This window comes from Balaenoptera physalus, assembly GCF_965194825.1.
Source record: "Balaenoptera physalus genome assembly, chromosome: 3".
Classification (NCBI taxonomy): Eukaryota; Metazoa; Chordata; class Mammalia; order Artiodactyla; family Balaenopteridae; genus Balaenoptera; species Balaenoptera physalus.
In genome coordinates, this window is record NC_138890.1 from 52480558 (window position 1) to 52501013 (window position 20456).

At 38.9% G+C, this 20456-nt stretch overlaps 1 protein-coding gene across 1 annotated transcript in view; it reads left to right on the plus strand.

The window, feature by feature from the left end:
* The window catches only part of HTR4 (5-hydroxytryptamine receptor 4), a 310244-nt gene that overhangs the window by 126386 nt on the left and 163402 nt on the right, over nucleotides 1-20456 (plus strand). Inside the window, exon 4 of the mRNA XM_082454244.1 lies at nucleotides 6158-6230. Within this exon, the coding sequence (XP_082310370.1) occupies nucleotides 6205-6230 (26 nt within the window). The 5' untranslated portion in view covers nucleotides 6158-6204. The remainder of the gene's footprint in view (nucleotides 1-6157; nucleotides 6231-20456) is intronic.

A 20456-nucleotide genomic window follows, 5' to 3' on the forward strand; every position in this document is an offset into this window, starting at 1 on the left:
ATACGCATTTGCACTTGTGAACTACCATCACTTAGATGTCTAGATAAACAAATAATGTAAATTTTCTTAGGACTAATTTACAGAGAGAAATTCTTTTAGAGAGTATGATCAGCTGATTGAAGTAAAAATAAAATGGTGAAACAACATCCTATAAATTCCAAATATTTTCCAGAAAACAAAGTCATAGTAAATAGCCAAGGAGAGGGCTCTTTTTCTTCCATTTAGTGAGAATTTGCACAGTTGCAATTTTTCAGATGATCCAAGAGTTTTCATCACAGTGAAGGTTACTAGGAAATCATGATCACCATGGGATGCAAAAGACTATTTTGGGGAATGCTTGTGTGTTTGATCCTGGTGAGACTGGCTGTTTTGGTACATATGGCTGGTAGTGAGTTAGGGTAATGAGGTGACGAGGCCAACAACAAGCATTTGACAGCTAACTCTTAGCGAATATCTGGCTTTAGTTAATTGCACATTACATTGCTCTTCTTTTAGTCCCACCTGTTAAGAAATATCTGTGATCGTGCTCAGGTGGAGCCTGTTTGGGACAGTATATGTGAATTGATCATAACATTTTTTTAATTTGGAAAATCATTCAAAACACTTGGTCTTTTGCTAGGGATTTGAGCAGAACTAACACAGACTATCACGGTCCTACAGTTTTAGCATTGGAAGAAACCTTATCAGTCACCAGAATCACATTTCTTGTTTAGACATCCTTAAATAATTACCCACATGCTGCCTAAATGCCTCTAATGACAAGCAACTCACCTTTTCAAAGTTTCCTTTAACTTCCGAGAAGTTCTAATTCCTTGAAATTTCTCCCTTTGCTCACCCTGTCCAGTACCTTCTGGCCTAGTTGATTCTACAGTTGGGACAGTTGAGACCTAGACTGATGAACAGACTTGCTTAAGAATAGGAACAGTGAGTTAGTTAGTAGTGGGTCAAGCTGAGTGACTCCTGGTCCAGTGTTCCTTCCATTGTGCCAAGCTCCCACCCTCAATTTGGCAATTAAGATAAATAATGTTTTACTTATTCCTGACACTTGTCCAAAACAAAGGTATTGGAATATGCCCTTTGATGTAGAAATTTAACCCATGTAGGCATACTCTATAAAGAAACGTGGTCAATCCATGCACAGTTATGCATGAATATCTGCCCATGCGGCCAAAACCAAAGGAAAAAAACCAAAGTGCAGCAAAGCAAGCTGAGGTTATGACATAGCTCCAAGTAGGCAGATGTTGGCACTATACCAAACTACATCAATATTTCACTCCAATAGGTGGGGACTATTTACAGGTGAGCCCTGTGCTCTCACTTCTCATAATAGAGATGCAACTACACACCTTCTGTTAACCATTAACAACTGTTCCACAGCAATCTTTCAGAGTATTCTGAGTAAAAGAACAAGGGTAAAGATGGGGTGTGCTTACCTTCGGGGTTTGCCCTTTAGTTTTTTAAAATTTGTAAGCCAGAAAACTAAGGGTTGGAATCAGCATTTGGTGGCATAAAGAATTTCACCTCTTCCTCCTCCTTCTCCTCCCGTTTTAAGGAAAGATCAGTCTCAATGTATCCAACAAGGAAAAGAAGCTCCAAGGAATATGATGGAGTTGTATGTTGCTGTAGCTTTACTTTTGTGACAGATAAAGTGTTTTGAATAATTAGTGACTTGATGTCTTATTGCTGAGATAATAATGAGACCTTCATTTGTACCTCACATGGTAGAAGGGTTTATTTGGCTCCCTCTTCCACCCCTTTCCCAGGACTTGCTGTGCTTTTTTTTCTGATTATGATGATCTAGGAGTGTTTCTCGGAAGGAGACAAGGATACAGCATGACTATCATTAAAACACACACATACACACACATGCACGTGTGCCATATGCACACGAGGGCTAACTGAATTTCAAATTAGAACTTTTAGAAGGGATGTAGCTTATATCTGAGCATGGGAGATGCTCTCAATTGATTGTACTTTTAATTAACTGGGTAGTATTTTCTTAAGGAGTCAGAAATATAAGTATGCAACATAAAAGCATGGTTCCTTGCACACACCTGTCACTCTGAGCAGTCTTCCCAGCAAGTGGTGTCCCTGTAATCACAGCTCAGATTAGATATCCCTGGTGAGCACGGCAGAAAATAGTGGACTATAATCGATGAATCAATTCAGGATAAGTACTAATCACCAGCTTCTCTTTTGTTACTGTTCCTTTATCTCTAACAAAATGCATGTTCTCACTGGCTTGTTAAATGGCAGTCATTTTAAATTTGCTCATTGAGTTTCCATGAGCAAAATATAACAATGTACATTGCTATGAATATATAGTTTTCCCCATGTTGTAACATTTTCAAATGCAGTTTCAATGAATGAACTTTAGCTAGCTTTTAACTCTTTTCCTTAGTTCCAGCTTTTCTTCCTTCTCATCTGTATACAAATACAATGTTGATTTTCTTGTATATAACTAAGGATTTTTTTGTTTGTTTGTTTCAAATAATGGTTGGCCCAACTCAGATTGGCTTACAGAGGAAAAAGAGAATTTTTTGGCTCAATATAATTGGGAAGTTTAAGTATAAAATTGTCTTAAGACACTGCTAGACCTTAAGCCTCAAATTATCTCATCAGGACTCAGCATTCTCTATGTTGCAACTCTGTTTTCCTTTGGGTGTTAGCTTCGTTCTCAGACAAGCTCTCCCCACAAAGTGGCACTGATGGCCACTAGCAGCTTTAAATTGAAAGTCTATCAGTTTAGCAACAGCAGGGGAAAGACAGGCTCTTTCTAGCAAAAATCCCAGGGCTGGCTTTACAGTCCAGCTGGTGAGTTAATGAATCCTTGTGGCCAGAGAATGGACTATTCTGATTGGCCAGTCCTGGTCATGTGCTCATCAGTGGGATTGAGGCAGGGGAGGCATTCCACAAAGGAAAATCAAGGCACTGTTCTCAGAGAAAGAGGAAATAAATGGTCAGCAGAAAATTAAAGGAAATATTCACTTTCATGAGGAGTTTCCCTTGTTAACAGTGGGAGGAAGTGTGATAGGATGACAAAAACTATGCAAGAGGGAAGAGAGATGGGAACATATGTATATGTATAACTGATTCACTTTGTTATAAAGCAGAAAGTAATACACCATTGTAAAGCAATTATACTGCAATAAAGATGTTAAAAAAAAAAAACAAAACTATGCAAGATAAAGCTTGAGTTTCAGAATTGACAACCCTGGATTGAATTCTCAGTTTGGTTAAGTGCTAGCTGTGTGACTTTGGCAAGTCAGGTAACCTCTTTGACCCTTAGTCTCTTCATCTAACAATAGACATTACGTCTCAGAGGTTGGAGGAGAAGGAAAAGGACAGTATTTAGCACTTGTTAATACTTAGTAAAGAGTAAATAAGTTGAACTGGTTTTTGATACTTTTAAAAATTACAGTATTTATTCTGCAGTGGTTCATATACTACCTCCCAGAGGGAGAGTCACAAGCTCTCAAACCTCAGTTTCCTCATTTGCAAAACGAATTAACTACTTAGTTGACTCAAGAAATATCTATGAAGAGAATACTTTAGGCATTTTTCTAGGCACTGAAGTTATAATAGTGATCAAGATATAACTATGCCCTCTTGAAACTTATATTTTAGTAAGGGAGATAGATCACTAATAAAGAAGCAATGGCGTATATATAAGGTGTGTACTAAGAAGAAAAAAATAGAGTGGATACAGAGGATGGAAACTTTCAGAAAATGAGGTCTGAAATTTTATTTAGATGGTCGGGGAAGTGACAGCCTTATTTCCTGTGTCCCTAAGGAAGTAAGGGAGTGATCTACATGGTAGCATTCCAGGGAGAGGAAACAAGTGAAAAAGCTCTGAGGTGAGAGCCTACTATGATGGTCAAGGAAAGACGCAAAACCAAAGAGTTCAAAGGTGGTGAGGGGGTGGGGCATGGCTAAAGTTGGGTTGGAGAGGAGCTGGGACCAGATCATGATAAGGAGTTTGGATTTTATTTTAAGCATGACAGAAAGCCACTAGAATTTTATATAGGCAAGAAATGATCTGACTTCCATTTAAAAAATATTCTGGCTACCATGGGGAGAAGAGATAATAGTGGAGCTAGCAGGAGACCAGTTAGGAAAGTTAGGAGAGTAGTTAGGACACCAGTTGGGAAAGGAGATGGTGGCTTGGACCAGGTGCTGGTTTTGGAGTTAATGAAAAAAAGTCAAAGATTGAGGAATCATTTTCAAAGTAGAGGGAGTGAGTTTGCTGATAGTTTTATTGTAGGGTGTGAAAAAATGTGGTGTTTTGTCTGTGCAACTGGATAAATGGTGGAGCCATTTCCTGAGATGGAGAATGCTAGGGGAGGAGTAAGTTTTGTGCTGGAGCGGGAAGTGAAGGGTTTAGTTTGAAATGCTTTTTAATCATACAAGTTGAGATGTCAGGTAGGTGATATGAGTCTGGGAAAGGTCTAGACTTTATAACTTTGGAAATCTCTAGTGAACAGACTGTTTTTTAAGCCATGGGAATGGATGTTAATCTGTTATTTTTTGCTCTTTCCAGAAACATAGGTTATTTATACGATCTGCATTAGGACACTAGCTAGTGAAAATAGGTAACTGTATTGTTATGATTAAAATAGTATGAGTATTTTCAGTTTTTTTAAACCGTTTTTGAGGGTGGGTAATCATATCCCTTTGAGAATCTAGTAAACTCTTGATCATCATCTGCCTAGAAAAAAAATAGATGTGCACACACACCATCTCACTTCAGGAATGATTTTAGATAGAGGAGTACAAAGGTTGGAACCCTCCCGCTTCAGTAGTTAGGGCTTTGTACTTATGTACTTCAAATAAAAGATTATTCCAGATTCAAAATGTAAAAGAGATAGAAGTAGACAGAAGTGCTTTGTTTGAGGTCAGAGTAGGGGATTGAGTCCTGTAGGCTGAGCCTTCCTCATACCTGTCACAAACCCAGAAATGCCCATGGGAGCCCATGTTAATCTTAGAGGCTTTAAAGAATAAACTTTGAAAAACACAGAGAGACCCATGTCCTTTCCAGCTCTGGTGGCCTGCCATTCTTTTCCTGGCTGCCAGGCATATATGTTTGGTTCACCCTGACCAAGGAATCCAAGGGCCCAGGCTGAGTTTCATGGTTTCGTTATGTAGATAAACAGATTTACATTTTCTTCCATGTAAAATTTTATTGGAAAACCAGCAGATGGAATTATAGAATATCAGAGCTAGAAGTAAACCCAGAGATCATCTCTTCCAATCCCTTCTGTTTATTGAGAAGTAGAGGATGAAGTTAGAAGGAGAAAGGGTCTTGCTTAGGGTAACTCCAAAAGAAACAGACTGAGCTCCACCCCTATGTTCTCTGATTCACCATGTTTTAGAACAAATGTGGTTAAAAATATAGGAATTCTTCTGAAAACTGAAACTACACAGCCAGTTCAGAGATCTGACTTGGTGGAGATCAGTGAGTGTCCATCCATTAAAGGGTGTAGTAAGGTCTTCTGAGGGTCTATGCTAGAGGAACTTACAGTAGTTTGAAAATGGACTCCTCTTCAGTTGTGAGTTCTTAGCCTGGGGTTCATGGAGGGGCCTCAAGGAATTATGGGCTCCCCAGAAAGTGTGTATGTATGTACATGCACATCTATTTTTTTTTTCTAGGAAGAGGGTTCTCAAGAGTTTACTAGATTCTCAAAGAGATTTATCCACCCTCAAAAAGGGTTTTTTTTAAAAAAAAACCTGAAAAATCCTCATAGGAAACAAGATGGCTGACCATTTTAGGCAATGTACTATTTTAATCATAACAATGTAGTTACCTGTTTTCACCAACTAGTGTCCCAATGCAGATCATATAAACAAGCTATGTATCTGGGAAGAGCAAAAAATAACAAATAAACAGATTAAACATGGAGTAAAAAGAAATACCTTTACGTTTTAATCTCTAAGAGATTAGTCAAATGTAAAGAAACTTTTTGCAGTACTCAGCTGTGCCATACCTCAGTATGCCAATAGCTTTTTGCTGTAGTATTGTTTATTAAATACTTTTCCGACACACTACAAAAGTCCTAATAATTAGGAAGCAATGAGTATTTGGCATTTTTTCCCTTCACGACTTTTATTTTCCTACATTACTTTCTTGTCTAATCTCTTTTTTATTTCCCCATTACAGTACCCTGTGCACACTGAAATCCAACTCACCCATGCCTATTTCCTGTAATGGACGAACTTGATGCTAATGTGAGGTATGTTACATTTCTGTATACATTGTGCTGTAAATTGTGGTCATTTGAACTCTAAGGTCTCTGAAAAGTCTGTTGTGGTAGAGTTACAAAGCTAGTAGATGTGGATTTTCTTCAATATTTCATATATAATCATGAGTGTGGTACTGTTTGATTATTAATGTTTTTTCATTTCTGTTTAAATGATAAATATAATATGGCTGTAAATGATTCCAGATGCCTATACTAAAAGTCTGCATTACGGGAGATGCTCTTCCATGAAAATAGATATTCATCTCTGTAATAGGAAGAAAGAAGATGTATTTAAATGGGGGTAAAAATAGCTTAAGAATATTTATCTGTACATCTAAACTTTAGATATACGTTTAAATAGCTTTTTGTGACAAGTGCTAGTTTGCCAGTTCTTTTATCAACCAGGTCATTAGATTATGTGACATGATGGTTGCATGGTATAGTTACATAAAGCTAAATGATTTTTGTTTTGTTTTTCTGTAATTTCCTGCAACCCTTGGAGATCAAATAATAGGATGGCTTCTAGGGATTTTTTTTTCTTTAAAGGCTTGCTGCATTTTATTTGGTACAACCAAATATTGTGGAGAAAATTGTATTCAATAAGGTTTAAATGTTATGAATTGGCATTTGAGGCTGAAGATATCATCGATATCAATAGCTGGAAGACATGCTCAAAAAATACATTCTTGGTGCAATCACAGGAGCAGTTTTTCTTTCATTTGAGATCTGTAGGAAAGCACATTTCAGGTATAGATCAGAGGCACTATGCCTCTGTGTTTGATGTAGGAGAACGGTGTGACAAAATGGAGCTGTCAAATATCTTGACAGAAACTCACAGAAACTCTACTGTAATGTGACTGGAGCTGCAAAGATGTACTACCACTCCAATGCAGGGGTTCCTTAAGGGTAGAATATGTCTCATGAATAATCCCTGGCACATGGTGGATATTTAATAAAGAGTTATTGATCAGCCAGTAATTGTGCTACATATATTTCAAATAGGGTGATGTTCTAGTATACTTAGGTATGCACAGAGACTCTATATTCAGCAGTAAAACATTTTACACTCCCAATGGAAGCATCGTGGACTTTGATATTTAGCAAACACACTGACTTGATGCAGAGTCTTAGGACTTTAACAGAGATTTTTAGGCTAGTACCACATACTTAATTTTCCTCTGAAAATTTGTGGCATTATTTGCACAGAGAAAGCATAGTGGAATCTAGAGAGTCTCCATTTTATTTTTATTAATTAAAAGGCCAAAGTGAGCAGTGTCAATGGTGATAAGTTTATCAAATTGTTTTAAGTTTCAGACATTGTATTAAACTGGATCAGTTGGTTAAAATCAGTACTTCTTTTTGGATGATTCAGATAGTATGATCCCTAACATTTCCAGCTTTTCAACATTTATTTATAGCAGCATTGGATTCTAATAGCAGAATACAATTCAATTAAATGAACATTAGCCATTCTCCTGGGTGCTGTAGATCTGCAATGCAGGATACAAGATGATATCACTCCTCGGAATCTTGTCTCTGGACCATCCTCTCTGTCTGATTTCTAACCTGATCCCGTCAACATATGCTCATCCTCACCTACGCCCCATCTCTACCCACAACATTAGTAACATGCAAGTGCCACAGACTTTCCAGCTATTTCCTTCTCAGCCCACCCTCTGGGTGTCCATAGTAAAGGACATTTATTTACCAAATTGTGATGCATGGATCAATAGTAATGCATGATGATTTTAGGTGGTACATGAATGTCTGTTTTATTTTTAAATAAATATTTATTTTAAGGTAACCTTATGGTGGTAATACTATTTTGCCACTGATAGTAGTGAAATAGAGTTTTCTTTTAAAATACATTTACTTAAAATTTGAAAGTAAGTTTTATTTAAAGAAAAAAATTATAAGCAGTGTTTTTTCATTATTATTATTATTATTGGCCATGTTGGGTTTTTGTTGCTGCATGCGGGCTTTCTCTAGTTGTGATGAGCGGGGGCTACTCTTTCTTGCAGTGCGCGGGCTTCTCATTGCGGTGGCTTCTCTTGTTGTGGAGCACGGGCTCTTGGTGCGCGGACTTCAGTAGTTGCAGCACGTGGGCTCAGTAGTTGCAGCACGTGGGTCCTAGAGCGCAGGCTCAGCAGTTGTGGCGCACAGGCTTAGTCGCTCTGTGACACGTGGGATCTTCCCAGACCAGGGCTCGAACCCATGTGCCCTACATTGGCAGGCGGATTCTTAACCACTGTGCCACCAGGGAAGTCCCTATACAGCAGTGCTAATTATATTTATCATGTGGTACTTAGGCGTTTGCATCTTTTACCTGCCTTCATCCTTGTTAAGAGAGTAAATCCTAAGAGCTCTCATCGCAAGAAAAAGTATTTGTTTTCTATTTCTTTAATTATGTATCTGTATGAGATGATGGATGGTCACTAAAATTATTGTGATAATCATTTCATGATGTATGTAAGTCAGCTCATTATGCTGTACACCTTAAACTTATACAGTGCTGTAAGTCAATTATATCTCCATAATGCTGGAAAAAAAGAAAAATATTATGTACTTTTAAAATATTCATTAATAAATGAATGTGAAAAAAATCACCAGGGTACTATGCAGATGACTAGGGTCCAGAAACCCATGTTCTAGGTATAACTAGATAGAGTAAATTTTATCATTTGAAGAATAGGAACCAGAAATTTTTTTTTGGTAAGGAAATGTCTTCATTTGGTAAAGTGCCCGTATAGAGTGAAAGCCAAAGGGTCTGGGTCCCTGGCACAGGAGAGGAATTTTTTAACTTACTCTGAAGACAGGAAAATGAGTGACCAGAGGAGGGAGAAGGTAGGAAAAGAGAAGATTCAGAGAAGAAGGAGAGTCTGGATCCTGCTTAGCAGAAGGTGGGACACCTAGCTGCGTGGTGGCTGTAAGACGTTGAGAGGAGTTAGGTTGCATCTTTTTGTTTGTTTGTTTAAAAATGCATGATGTGTGTGCTGACCTCTCCCAGCACCGAGTTCTTCAGCAAAGTTTTCTAGCTTGTCTAGGAAAGGAGTGTGGAATGTTTACTATGTGTGAGGTCATCATGAGCTATAAACTTAACGTGTATTATCCTTTTAATTTTTAAAACGATCCTCTGAGGCACATCTTTATTATCCCCATTTTACAGTGTGTGGTAACTAAGGTACAAAGAGGTTAAGTAAACTGCTCAAGGTCATAAAACCACACTGCCTCCTACTATACTACAGATATTTTATATGAGTGTGTGTGTGTGTGTGTGTGTGTGTGTGTGTGCGTGCGCGCATGTGTAAATTGGTGAGATGCCTGACATTCCTGTCTGGGTAAATGTAGTTCGGAAGAGAGAATGCATGTGTGAGAATGAAAACCCCAAAGGCACAGGATGAGTGTGAATCAGAAATCTGAGAGAAAGATTTCTACGGGCTATAGAATTGAGAGTCTCCAGCCAATTTTCCCCAGACATCAAGGAACAGAGAGGTCCTAGTTGACACTTAGGGCTAAATAAAATGTCTAGCATTTAAGTATTTTGTCAGGCCATACTGGTTACTTAATTTTTGGTTTGTTTGGTTTCATTTAATTGAGTTTGCTATTTCACCTTGTTCCTTGTTATTGTATATCTTCCAGTATTATTGACTATAAGCATCAGAAACTAACTTGCTGGGCTTCCCTGGTGGCACAGTGGTTAAGAATCCACCTGCCAATGCAGGGGACATGGGTTCAAGCCCTGGTCCGGGAAGATCCCACATGCCGTAGAGCAGCTAAGCCTGTGCACCACAGCTACTGAGCCTCCGCTCTAGAGCCCGCAAGCCACAACTACTTAGCCTGCATGCCACAACTACTGAAGCCTATGCACCTAGAGCCCGTGCCCCACCACAAGAGAAGCCACTGCAATGAGAAGCCCATGCACTGCAACGAAGAGTAGCTCCTGCTCACCGCACCTAGAGAAAGCCCAGACACAGCAACGAAGACCCAACCCAGCCATAAATAAATAAATAAATTTATAAAAAATAAAGAAAGAAAGAAAGAAACTAACTTGCTAACATATTCAAAGGTAATTTTTGGGAAGCTACAATGTATATTTTCAAAGAATTAAGGTGAAAATTCTGGGGGACCAGGTTTGCAACTAAACAAGAACTTTGAGAATTCTAGTAGAGCTAGGAAGTGGAACAGTGACCAACCATGGAAAGAAGTGGTCAGTACATTTCTGCATCATGGATAATGTCCAACCATTTCCTCTTTCTATATGCTACTCAAGAGTCAGAATCAGACATCTGATTGACCAAGCTAAGTCATGTGACCACTTGTTGTCCATTTCATAATGGGAGGCAGGTATCACTCAAGATGACATGCAATGGAGGAAAGTTAAATCCTCCAAAGTAATTGGTGCTTTTTAGAAAGGGGGAATTGAGGCTTGGTAGCCAAAATATGTTAATGTCCAGCTCCATTCGTTTTGTAGCGGTTGGATTTATTTATGGCATTTCAATAATGCTGCTCCATTGGTAAATAAAAATATGTGAGGGTTCCTTCATTAGTTTGATATAATTAGTTAAGCACCTAAACGATGTGCGAGGAAGAGTTAACATAAGTGCCTGTTCTTAAGTATCTCAAGCTAGAAGACAGTTGCACAAATAGCATTTAATACAATGACAAAAGAGCCCAAATAGTGGGCTATACAATGAGCTGTATTCTCTGTGAACTAACTGTAAGGGAGGACTAAAAAAAAAAAAAAAAAAAAGAAATGCTAGGTTTGGATTTTAGAAATAGGAGAAGCATTACAAGCATTTTTTCCCTTAAGAGCTTTCACTGCAGAGAGCAGTCGATATAGGATGGATTGACTCAGGATGAAAAGCCAGCAGTGAATCAGGCCCTGGTTGGAGTGGCAAGTTCAGGATGAGTTCTGTCCCTTGGTAAATACTGTAGTGTCTCACAAACTTAGCAGTCACCCCTTTCCAGGCAGTCTGACACCCACCTGATGTCAGTTTTTGGTCTGTTTGCTTCTTGTTGGGGCTCTAGAGGAGACAGCTGCATTCTTTTTGAAGGGTTGAAGAAAGGAAAATGGAAACAGTGGCTTCAGTGATTTTGTAGCAGATACTCTTTGAGGATATCATTGGCCTGTGTTTGGGCAGCGAGCCTGGTGGTGCCTTACCCCAGTGCTATCCCTAAGCCCCTGAGGCTGCTTAATGCAGCCCTGAAACACTTACTGCCTGACTTCAGAGATAACCCATGCCTTTTGTTTTGTTCGTTTTAACTACCAGATTCTTCCCACTGACATGTGGTTTTCCTCAGCTCAAGTGTGATCCCTAAAGGCCACCCAGGTCTCCGTCCTTTTCTTCCTGCTGTTTATTACACTTAAACAGTTTCTGCTTTCTAAGAATTTTTTTTTCTATCAATTTCTAGTTCCAGAAAGTGCAGGGTTCAGGCAGAAGACGTAAGGGGAGGAAAAGTCCAAATATACACACAGTTGCTCTTTGAAGATTTCTCAAGATAAAGACCTCAGACTTTGAGTGGAGAGAAAGTTTATTTTTTAATCTTGATTCTTTTTAGCTGTGGCTTCTTCCTAACCTTGACTCATCGCCCTGCCCCAGTACACTTTCCTGCTGCACTGCCTCTCTTTAGTAAGAATACCTTGGTTTAATACTCTTTCTCCTCTACAGAAAAACTGTTGTGCTTTCTCATTAATGTTTCTCATTAGCAACCAAAAAAGCATCATATAGGAATGATTAATCATATAAATGGTAGCATTTCCCTCCTTTTGCTACGGTTTCTAGCGAAGTCAGAACCAAATTTATAACTACCACTGGCAACTATAGAAGATCTCCAGGCACTTACTATGGCTCTAACATGCCCTTATTTGATTTTTCCAGCCCTTTTTGTCACTTCATCTTACTTTTTTTGCTTTCTTAACTACATCTTATATTGTTTATTTTTGTAAGCCACTTTAAGGAATGAAGGAAAGGAGGAAGAAAGAGAGGGAGAAAGGAATCCAAGAAGAAACCTTTTTTCCAAGGGAGAATCTTTCTTCCTTCTTTGGTAGGGCTTGATGCCATGTGCTGGGGAGCCACTAAACATCATTGAACAGAAGATCAAGATGGCAAGCTTTTGTATAAAGCACAAAAAATCTGAATAAATGCCAAAAGCTGAATACTCTAAAATATAAAATACATACACGATGTAAATACAACCACCTACTGTACCCACATCACAACATTAATTAAAAGCCATAACAAAGAAGAGTATCTGGCTTCGAGTTACAGTTGACCTTTGAACAACATGGGTTTGAACTGCTTGGGTCCACTTACATGCAGATTTTTTTCAAAAGTAAATGCTACAGTACTGCATGGTCTGAGATTGGTTGAATCCATGGATGTGGAACTATGGGTACTGAGGGCCAAGTATAAGTTGTACACAGATCTTTCAACTGCTCAGAGGTTTTGTGCCCTTAACCCCCGAGTTGTTCAAGGGTCAACTGTAATTACCCAGTTGCTTTAATTCTGTCATGGCACTAATTTGCAATTCATTACTTCAAATCAAGAAATAAAATTAATTGGAAATCAATGTGAGTACGAGAGTTAATTGAAATGATCCAATTTTAGCGAAGAGAAAAAAGAACAATTTTTAAAATAAGGGAGTTGATTTCTGGTTTGATTATTAGTACTGGTGACAATACTTATATTTCACTAAAGTCTCAGGATGAAGTTGGAATTTTTAATGCTAAATATTCTAAAGCCTTGAAATAACTCCTAGAGTTTAAAATCAATGTGTGCAAGTTGTCAGCCCTAAAGACTTATCAATATGTAATTGATTTGGAAGCAGAGTTAATTCATGTTTGTAACCTGGCAGTTGCAACTGTGAACATGTGGAACTTTAAGTCAGTGAAATGTTTTGCAGGAAATCTCTCTTCAGGCTTTGAAATTGTGACATGCATTAGCATATAAGGAGAAAGTGAGTGGGTACCATTTAAAAGGGGTTATTTTTATGTTGCTTTAGAAATGTAAATGAGAATCATACTCAACTTTATTGCTTGACTGATACAATGGTGATTATTCAGTTAGTCTTCTAATTAGATCATGAACATAGTGACTATGAACTGGAACTTACCCTGTAGTGGAAACCCCTGTTCCTCATGGGGTCACAGGGGACCTTAAGGGGGAGGATGACATGTTCCTAAAACAATGGTCTCTTGCAATGGGTGAAATTCGCTGGTTGTGGCAAAGCTAGCAGTCCTCTACATCAGGGGGTCCCCAACCCCCGGGCCTTGGACCAGTAGCAGTCCACGGCCTGTTAGGAACCGGGCGGCACAGGGCAAGCGAGCGAAGCTTCATCTGCCACTCCCCATCACTCACATTACCACCTGAAGCATCCCCCCCACCTCCCACCCCCCGGCCTCCGTGGAAAAACTGTCTTCCATGAAACTGGTCCCTGTTGCCAAAAAGGTTGGGAACCACTGCTCTACATGATGTCACACTGTACAGCTTCTGAAGTACATATATCACAGTGATTTCAACTGGCAGCATCACAGGAAGCTGGAAGAGTGGGGTTTTGGGAAACAAAATGATGTGGGTTTAAGTCTTGGCTTTCTCATTTACTAGCTATATGACCTTGAACTAATTATTTCATTTTCAGAGCCTTTAGTTTTGGCATCTGAAAATGGTTTTTTTGTAAGGATTATAATGTAGGTAATACTCTTAGCATAGTGTCTCACACATACATGGATCAAACAAATGGTAAATGTTGTCTTTAGTGATCACAGTAATCATGAGATATTGGCTTTATTACCCCTAGGACTGATAATTAACTACTCTACTCTGTAAGTTTCTTGATTGCTTAAATTTGGTGTCCATTTAATTGGCTGACCTTATTAATCAGTTGTTAACTTTTTTTGACTATTTGTCCCTGATTGTGCCCATTCTCTGTTGAGGAAACTGAGGCTCCCAGAGGTGATAGAAACAAGGGGCATAATTGGGATGAGACCACTGCTCTTCTCTACCCTACTCGGCACTGTTTGCTCTTTACTCTGCGGCTTCCATGAATGTGGATCCATTCCTGTTTGGGAATTGGAGGATCTAGGGTTCAATCCTGTGTCTCTTTGACTCTTAGTCTTGTGTTCTATTCAATAAAGACAGCTCTCCATTATATGCAATGCATCCCTAGATTGATGATCTTTGTTTAGAGGAAGACACCTCTGACTTGTTTCTTTCTGCTTCTGTATTTATCAGTGTCCAGTTGGGAAAATAGAGGCTGTTTAATACACTTCAAGAAAAGGGAGGTTTAGTGCAGGGCATTGGTCACAAACCTCCCTGGAAGGGCAAGAAGAAGGGGATGTTAACCAGAGGTCATGAAGCTTCACGGATCTGCTGCAAGCCCTGCTCCCATCACATCTATTGCTTAAGGAATCATCATTTGCTGCTGCTCTCACTGCTAATGGCACCTCCAGATATTGGAGAAAAAGGTTCTTTTTCCTTCTCAAAGTCCAGTTTCCCATTCTGAACCTCCTATTTGGAGAACATAACCAGAAGCCAGCTGGCAAGGAAGTATGGAAAATGTAGTTTTTAGGCTTCTGCCCATTCTGATTGAGATAAGTGCCATCATCCAGAGTCACATTTCTAGTAAGAGGTGAAGCCAGTATTTTCACCCAGTTTGCTTGATGTCAGAGCCTAAGTTTCAGTTTGCTTGTGCAAAAATTTCTGTGTTGTAGAGTATCTGTTCTATACATTTTTAGACTTGGGTTCCCAAACTAAAGGCCTGGCACATATGTTTTTCTGGCCTGTCTCAGTTTTTAAAAATTGACTTAAGCACCTGTGGGGAGGCTGGGCACTCTCCAGTTTACCAGAGAAACAATGAATCCTATTGCCTGCAAAGAACCATTACATTACCTTCCATAGCTACAGCGTCCAGTTGGTCAGGGAGTTCGATCTACCTACCACACCCTTGAAGGCTTTTTATTTTATCACTTAAATTTTGAAAACAGTGGTAAGAATCATTTCCAATTTTATAGATCGTATCATGACACTTAGTACCTGCTATTTTCTCCCTGGAAATTTGTTTTATTATCATTTAGCAAATAGGGTTGTACTGAATTAAAGCACTTTTTTCAATTAAAGAATTGGAACAGGTTTCTAAGTAAATATCTGTTAAGCGATTACCATTTTATCAGTCAGGTAATGATGTTCAGGCAGTGTTCTTATTTGCATTTCTAAAGAACTGTAAGAATAATCTTTTTTTTTTCCATTCTCGTCCGCCCACTCACTTGCTTCTGAACTTATAATGGCTTTATTAATTTAAGTGCTTGCAAAAAGTATTATACAAAGTACTCATCCTTGAATGTTCAATACTATCGTGCCCTTTGCATAACAGATATAGATGCATATTCATTGTAAGGTCTCACTATCAACAGTGTAACTGACATTTTTAGCCTTACCTTATCTCAAATGCCACCATTGTTCATTATGTATAATTATTGCAATCCAAACCCTCAAAAGTTGAATTCTAGAAAAAGTGTATGTGTAGATAGTATAGAACTCTGAGGTTGCTTTTTAAATATGAAAAAAAGACAATTTCTCAGCATTCAAAAAATATTGGTAATAGTAAATGAAGAAAACTAGATATGGAAGGTCCAGCAATGTGACCAGAAATGTGACCTCTTTCTGCACAAAAGAGGGAAAAGTCATGTCAGGTATTGTGGGAGGATGACTCTGAGTACAGGCTGAATTACAGTGGATGACAGGAATTATGGGCTCAGGGACTCAGGTGACTGTTTTTCTTGTCCAAGGGATGGTGGATAAGGACCGGAACTAAGATTGAGGGAGTAGGGATAGAGGAAGAAGACACAGATTCTAGAGGAATTTAAGAAGTAGAATTCATGGTGGAAGGTGACCAATTGAATGAGAAAGAAGAGGAAGACATTCTGAAGGTGACCATGGAGCAGTAAGGTGTCTGAAGAAATAGAGCATAGTTCGGAGCTGATGGAGACGGAGGAAACTGTGAGACATTCTGGTGATAAATATCTAATAGAAAGTTGGCTAAATTGGTGTGGGGCTCAGAGGGGAAATGTTTGGGGAAAGATTCTGATCCCATCTGATGCATGATGGATCGAATGGAATAGAAATTGACCCCCAAAGCTCTAATTATCTTCTAGACAAGGGAAAAATGAATGTAGCTCTCTAAATATTAATATCAAAGAGACTGCCTGTATATGAAACTTCTTCCTTCTTGAGACTTCAGGGGTTATTTCATTCTCTAACTTGCAAGTATTAAGGAAGTTTTGCACAATTAGGATGTGTGTAAGAGTTAACAACTATGACTCTACTGAATTCCTAACCTCAGAAAACTTATGTGAGCAAGCCACCTCCTGTACATCTGGAAATACTAAATTATTTCCTTTGTACTTTAATTTCTAGTCAGTGTGATTGTGGGAATTGAGTCTAATATTTTTCATGGTAAATAAATTATTTATGACTCATGGGGTTATGATGTAAGAAATGCACAAGTATTTGGAAAATAAATAGTGCATTGATTTACTGTGAGTTTTAGACAGGCTATGATAATTAAGGATTTCAACCAATGTAGTACTTTAGTAAAGGATAGGATAGAATTCCCTCTGTAAAAGGGAATGTTTTGGTGGCTTGTCCTGGGATTGAACTGAATTTTATCATTGCATCACTGACAGAAGATTTGAAAATAAATTGAGTTGCCCCAAAGAATCTTGAGAATCAGAAAAATGTGGCAGATTTCTGTTTGCACCTACAGACATGTTATTTTCTATGCTTGTGTTACTGATGGGCTATCCAGTTTGACACTCCTAATTGACAGGAAGAAGTACCAGCCAACCAGTCTTCTAGCTTATTGAGAGATTTTATAGGCCTCTCAGACCAGTTCTCTGGTGAATCAGCCTGAGGTTGGGGTTATGATTTTTTTATACTAGTGAAAGAGGAATTGGCTCTGAGTAAAGATCAGCTTTGGAATCTGGGAAACGCACTTGTGGGAACAAAAGCAGAAGAGAGAAATGTTCAATCCACTTCAGAAAAAAACTTTGCTTCTAAGAACCTCCACTTTAATTGTTTGCAGGAACATTGATGCTGCTAATTAAAAGTAGCGAAGTTGAAAGGTATTTAAAATATCTCATCTAGTCAAAAAGCCCTAAGCAGTTAGTCATATTTTTAAAAAATTTGTAATTCATATTTGATTAATTGTGACATGCTTCTATCCAAGTTATGCTGAACTGATGAGGTTTTACTCTGTGGAAAAAAAAAATAGTAACCTTTTTACACCAGCTTAATTTTAGGACTGTTTTATTTAGAATTATGTAACCTTGACTCTGCAACCCTCTGCTTCTCTTCCTGTCATTTCTGTCATTAGGCCTCACCATTTCTTTTCTGAGCGATTGGCGTCATTGCCAAACTCCTTTCTTGACTATGGCTGTCCCACCTCCAGTTCATTTAGCAGTCACATGACTGCCCATCTTTCTATAGCTTATGTTTAATCATGCCCATCCCCTGTCTTTTGTCAACTTCCTATTCACACTTTGAATTCAAACTTATCTTCTACAGACCCACAAGCCTTCCCAACCTCCCCGCTATGCTCCCGGATCTCTGTATACAAATTGCTGTTATCAATTGTTTGTAATTGTCAGAGTTGATTGTAGTTATTTGTTTAATATGTCTACCTCCTCTGCTGGATTTCATGTGGCCAGTATTTATCACACTGTCTGGCATATTATAGTGTTGGAGGAATTTAAGTAAAATTGAGAAAGCCTTTATATTTCACTTTACAATTCTTTAGACAAGATCTCATCATCACTCCAGGCCTGTCATAGACAGGGTTGTGCCCAGCAGATGCTAGCAGCCACCACCTCTTCCTCCCACCCCCCATACACCAAATCTCACTTGCAGTTATGGATTCGCAGGCTGTGAGATTTGGAGAGGAGATAGGAGGATGGAAAGAACACCTGTTCTCTATTTGAAGTTGAGAAGGCCTCTCCGGTGGGGCTGTTTACAGATTCACAGCATGACCTCTAGTGACAGGGCTGGTGCTCCCTTTATTTTGCGTCCTTTACCTGGGATGGACTCTTTTGCAGTGCTGCCACCACCATTCCTGCTGTGTCTCACTAACAGGTGTCGAGCACTCAATAATGTAGGTGCTGTGCTAAACCCTTTATCACTACTTTTTCATTCACTCCATATAACAATTCTATGAAGGGGGTGATCTTATCATCTGCATTTTATAGGTAGTAACACTGAGACATAGAAAGATTAATTAACTTGCCCAAGTGCATACAGCTAACACATGGGTGGAGTCAAGGATCCAAACTTAGGAGGTCTGACTCCTGAGCTCTGTCTCCTGACTCCTGTACTGCAGCTTCCTCTTTACCACGGTACCACGGTGGTGCATTACTGATGCTGGTGTTATTATGCCAAGCTCTCAGACCACCATTACTCATTTACTTCTACAACTTCTGCTACTACTTCAACTATTATTATTAATTCTATTATTTCTACTGTCTTTACTACCACAACTTTGAGTTCCTAATACTTTCTTTGTTCCGAATACTATGCTAAGTGCTTTATCAACAGTGTCACTGGAGAACAATACAGGTGACCAACTCTGAGAAACAAAGCCTGTGTCATCCCAGAGAGAGGAGCCCGTGTGCTCTGTGATCAGAGGAGATTATGCCCTTTTCAATAGGCTTTCTGTTTCTCTTTGCCTCATTCTCCAGGAATTCTTCCTCACCTCTAATAAGAAATCCATTAGCTGTATCACTTCTGTTTTTTTTTTCTTCCCATATTCAGAGGAGACTGAGATCGGCTGGGGACCTAGAATATTAGCATAATTATGGTCCTTCAGAGACCTTAAGAGAGTTGAAGGCTCTCCCATGTAACAGAATTCCCACTGTGGTGTCCTAGGAAGTAGACACCTGCTTCTGCTTGAAAATTCCACTCCTCTTTTTAAGTATGTCCAGGTAATTGGTTAAATTAGACTTAATCATCAATTCAATCCAGATTATTATGTATTTCAGTGAAGAAAAGCAACCATGGTGAGACTGTCAAATTATGTAATATTTTAATAGTCAGGTCTGGCAATAGGTTTTATTTTACAGACTATTAAGTTTGCCCTCTGCGCCTTTACTCTTTCTCTCATTTTCTGTGCTATTGTTCAACATGCTACTTCTTTGTTTGTCCAGTTGCTGTCCCTGTCTCTTCCCACAGAGCAGGCATCATCTGCATCTGCCTCCAGGGAACAGGTTCGCTGGGCTGGACGGCTTTCCTTAAGACAACTTCAGGGGGTTAGTTCTTTCCTATCTACTTGAAAGCCAGGAGCCCATTTCCATCTCAGTCCCTGGGTTTCCCAAGCAGATAACTCTAGTTTAAGAATGACTGATGCCTTTTCTCTTCTGTCACCTTTTCCTGTTCCCTGCTGTCTTTTCCTCTCCTCCTCTTCCTCTTCTACATTGTGTTCCTGGCATGTCACCTTGCATCCCTCTCTCCCTGTCTCCCCTAGTTCTCTTTTTCTCTTGCATTTCAACTCTGCTTGGCACTTCTACTCTCATTTACAACCCATCGTTTTCATCCTCTTCTTTTTTCTCAATATTTTTATCTCCCCTAACCCCTTACTTATTAGTTCATTGTCAAACATTTTTCTTTTGTTTTACAAATGGATTTTTAGGAATACTTGCATACAAACTTGTGAATTGACAAGTGTTCACCAACTATCTACAATATGTATGGGTGTTTGTGGTTGAAAAGAAGTATGAGATAACAGTTCTGGCTAGTGATAAGACCTCGTATTAATAGTTTATTTACAAGGTATTTCAGAGTTTACAGTGTGCTTTCTTTTATTTATTTATTTAAAAATTTTTATTGGAGTATAGTTGATTTACAGTGTTGTGTTAGTTTCTGCTGTACAGCAAAGTGAATCAGTTATATGTATACATATATCTACTCCTTTTTAGATTCTCTGCCCATATAGGTCATTACAGAGTCCTGAGTAGAGTTCCTTGTGCTATACAATAGGTCCTTATTAGTTATCTTTTTTTTTTTTGGCCGCACCACATGGCTTGCGGGATCTTAGTTCCCTGACCAGGGATCGAACCCATGCTCCCTGCAGTGGAAGTGCAGAGTCTTAACCACTGGATCACCAGGGAAGTCCCTAGTTATCTATTTTATATACAGTAGTGTGTATGTGTTAATCCCAATTTCCCAATTTATC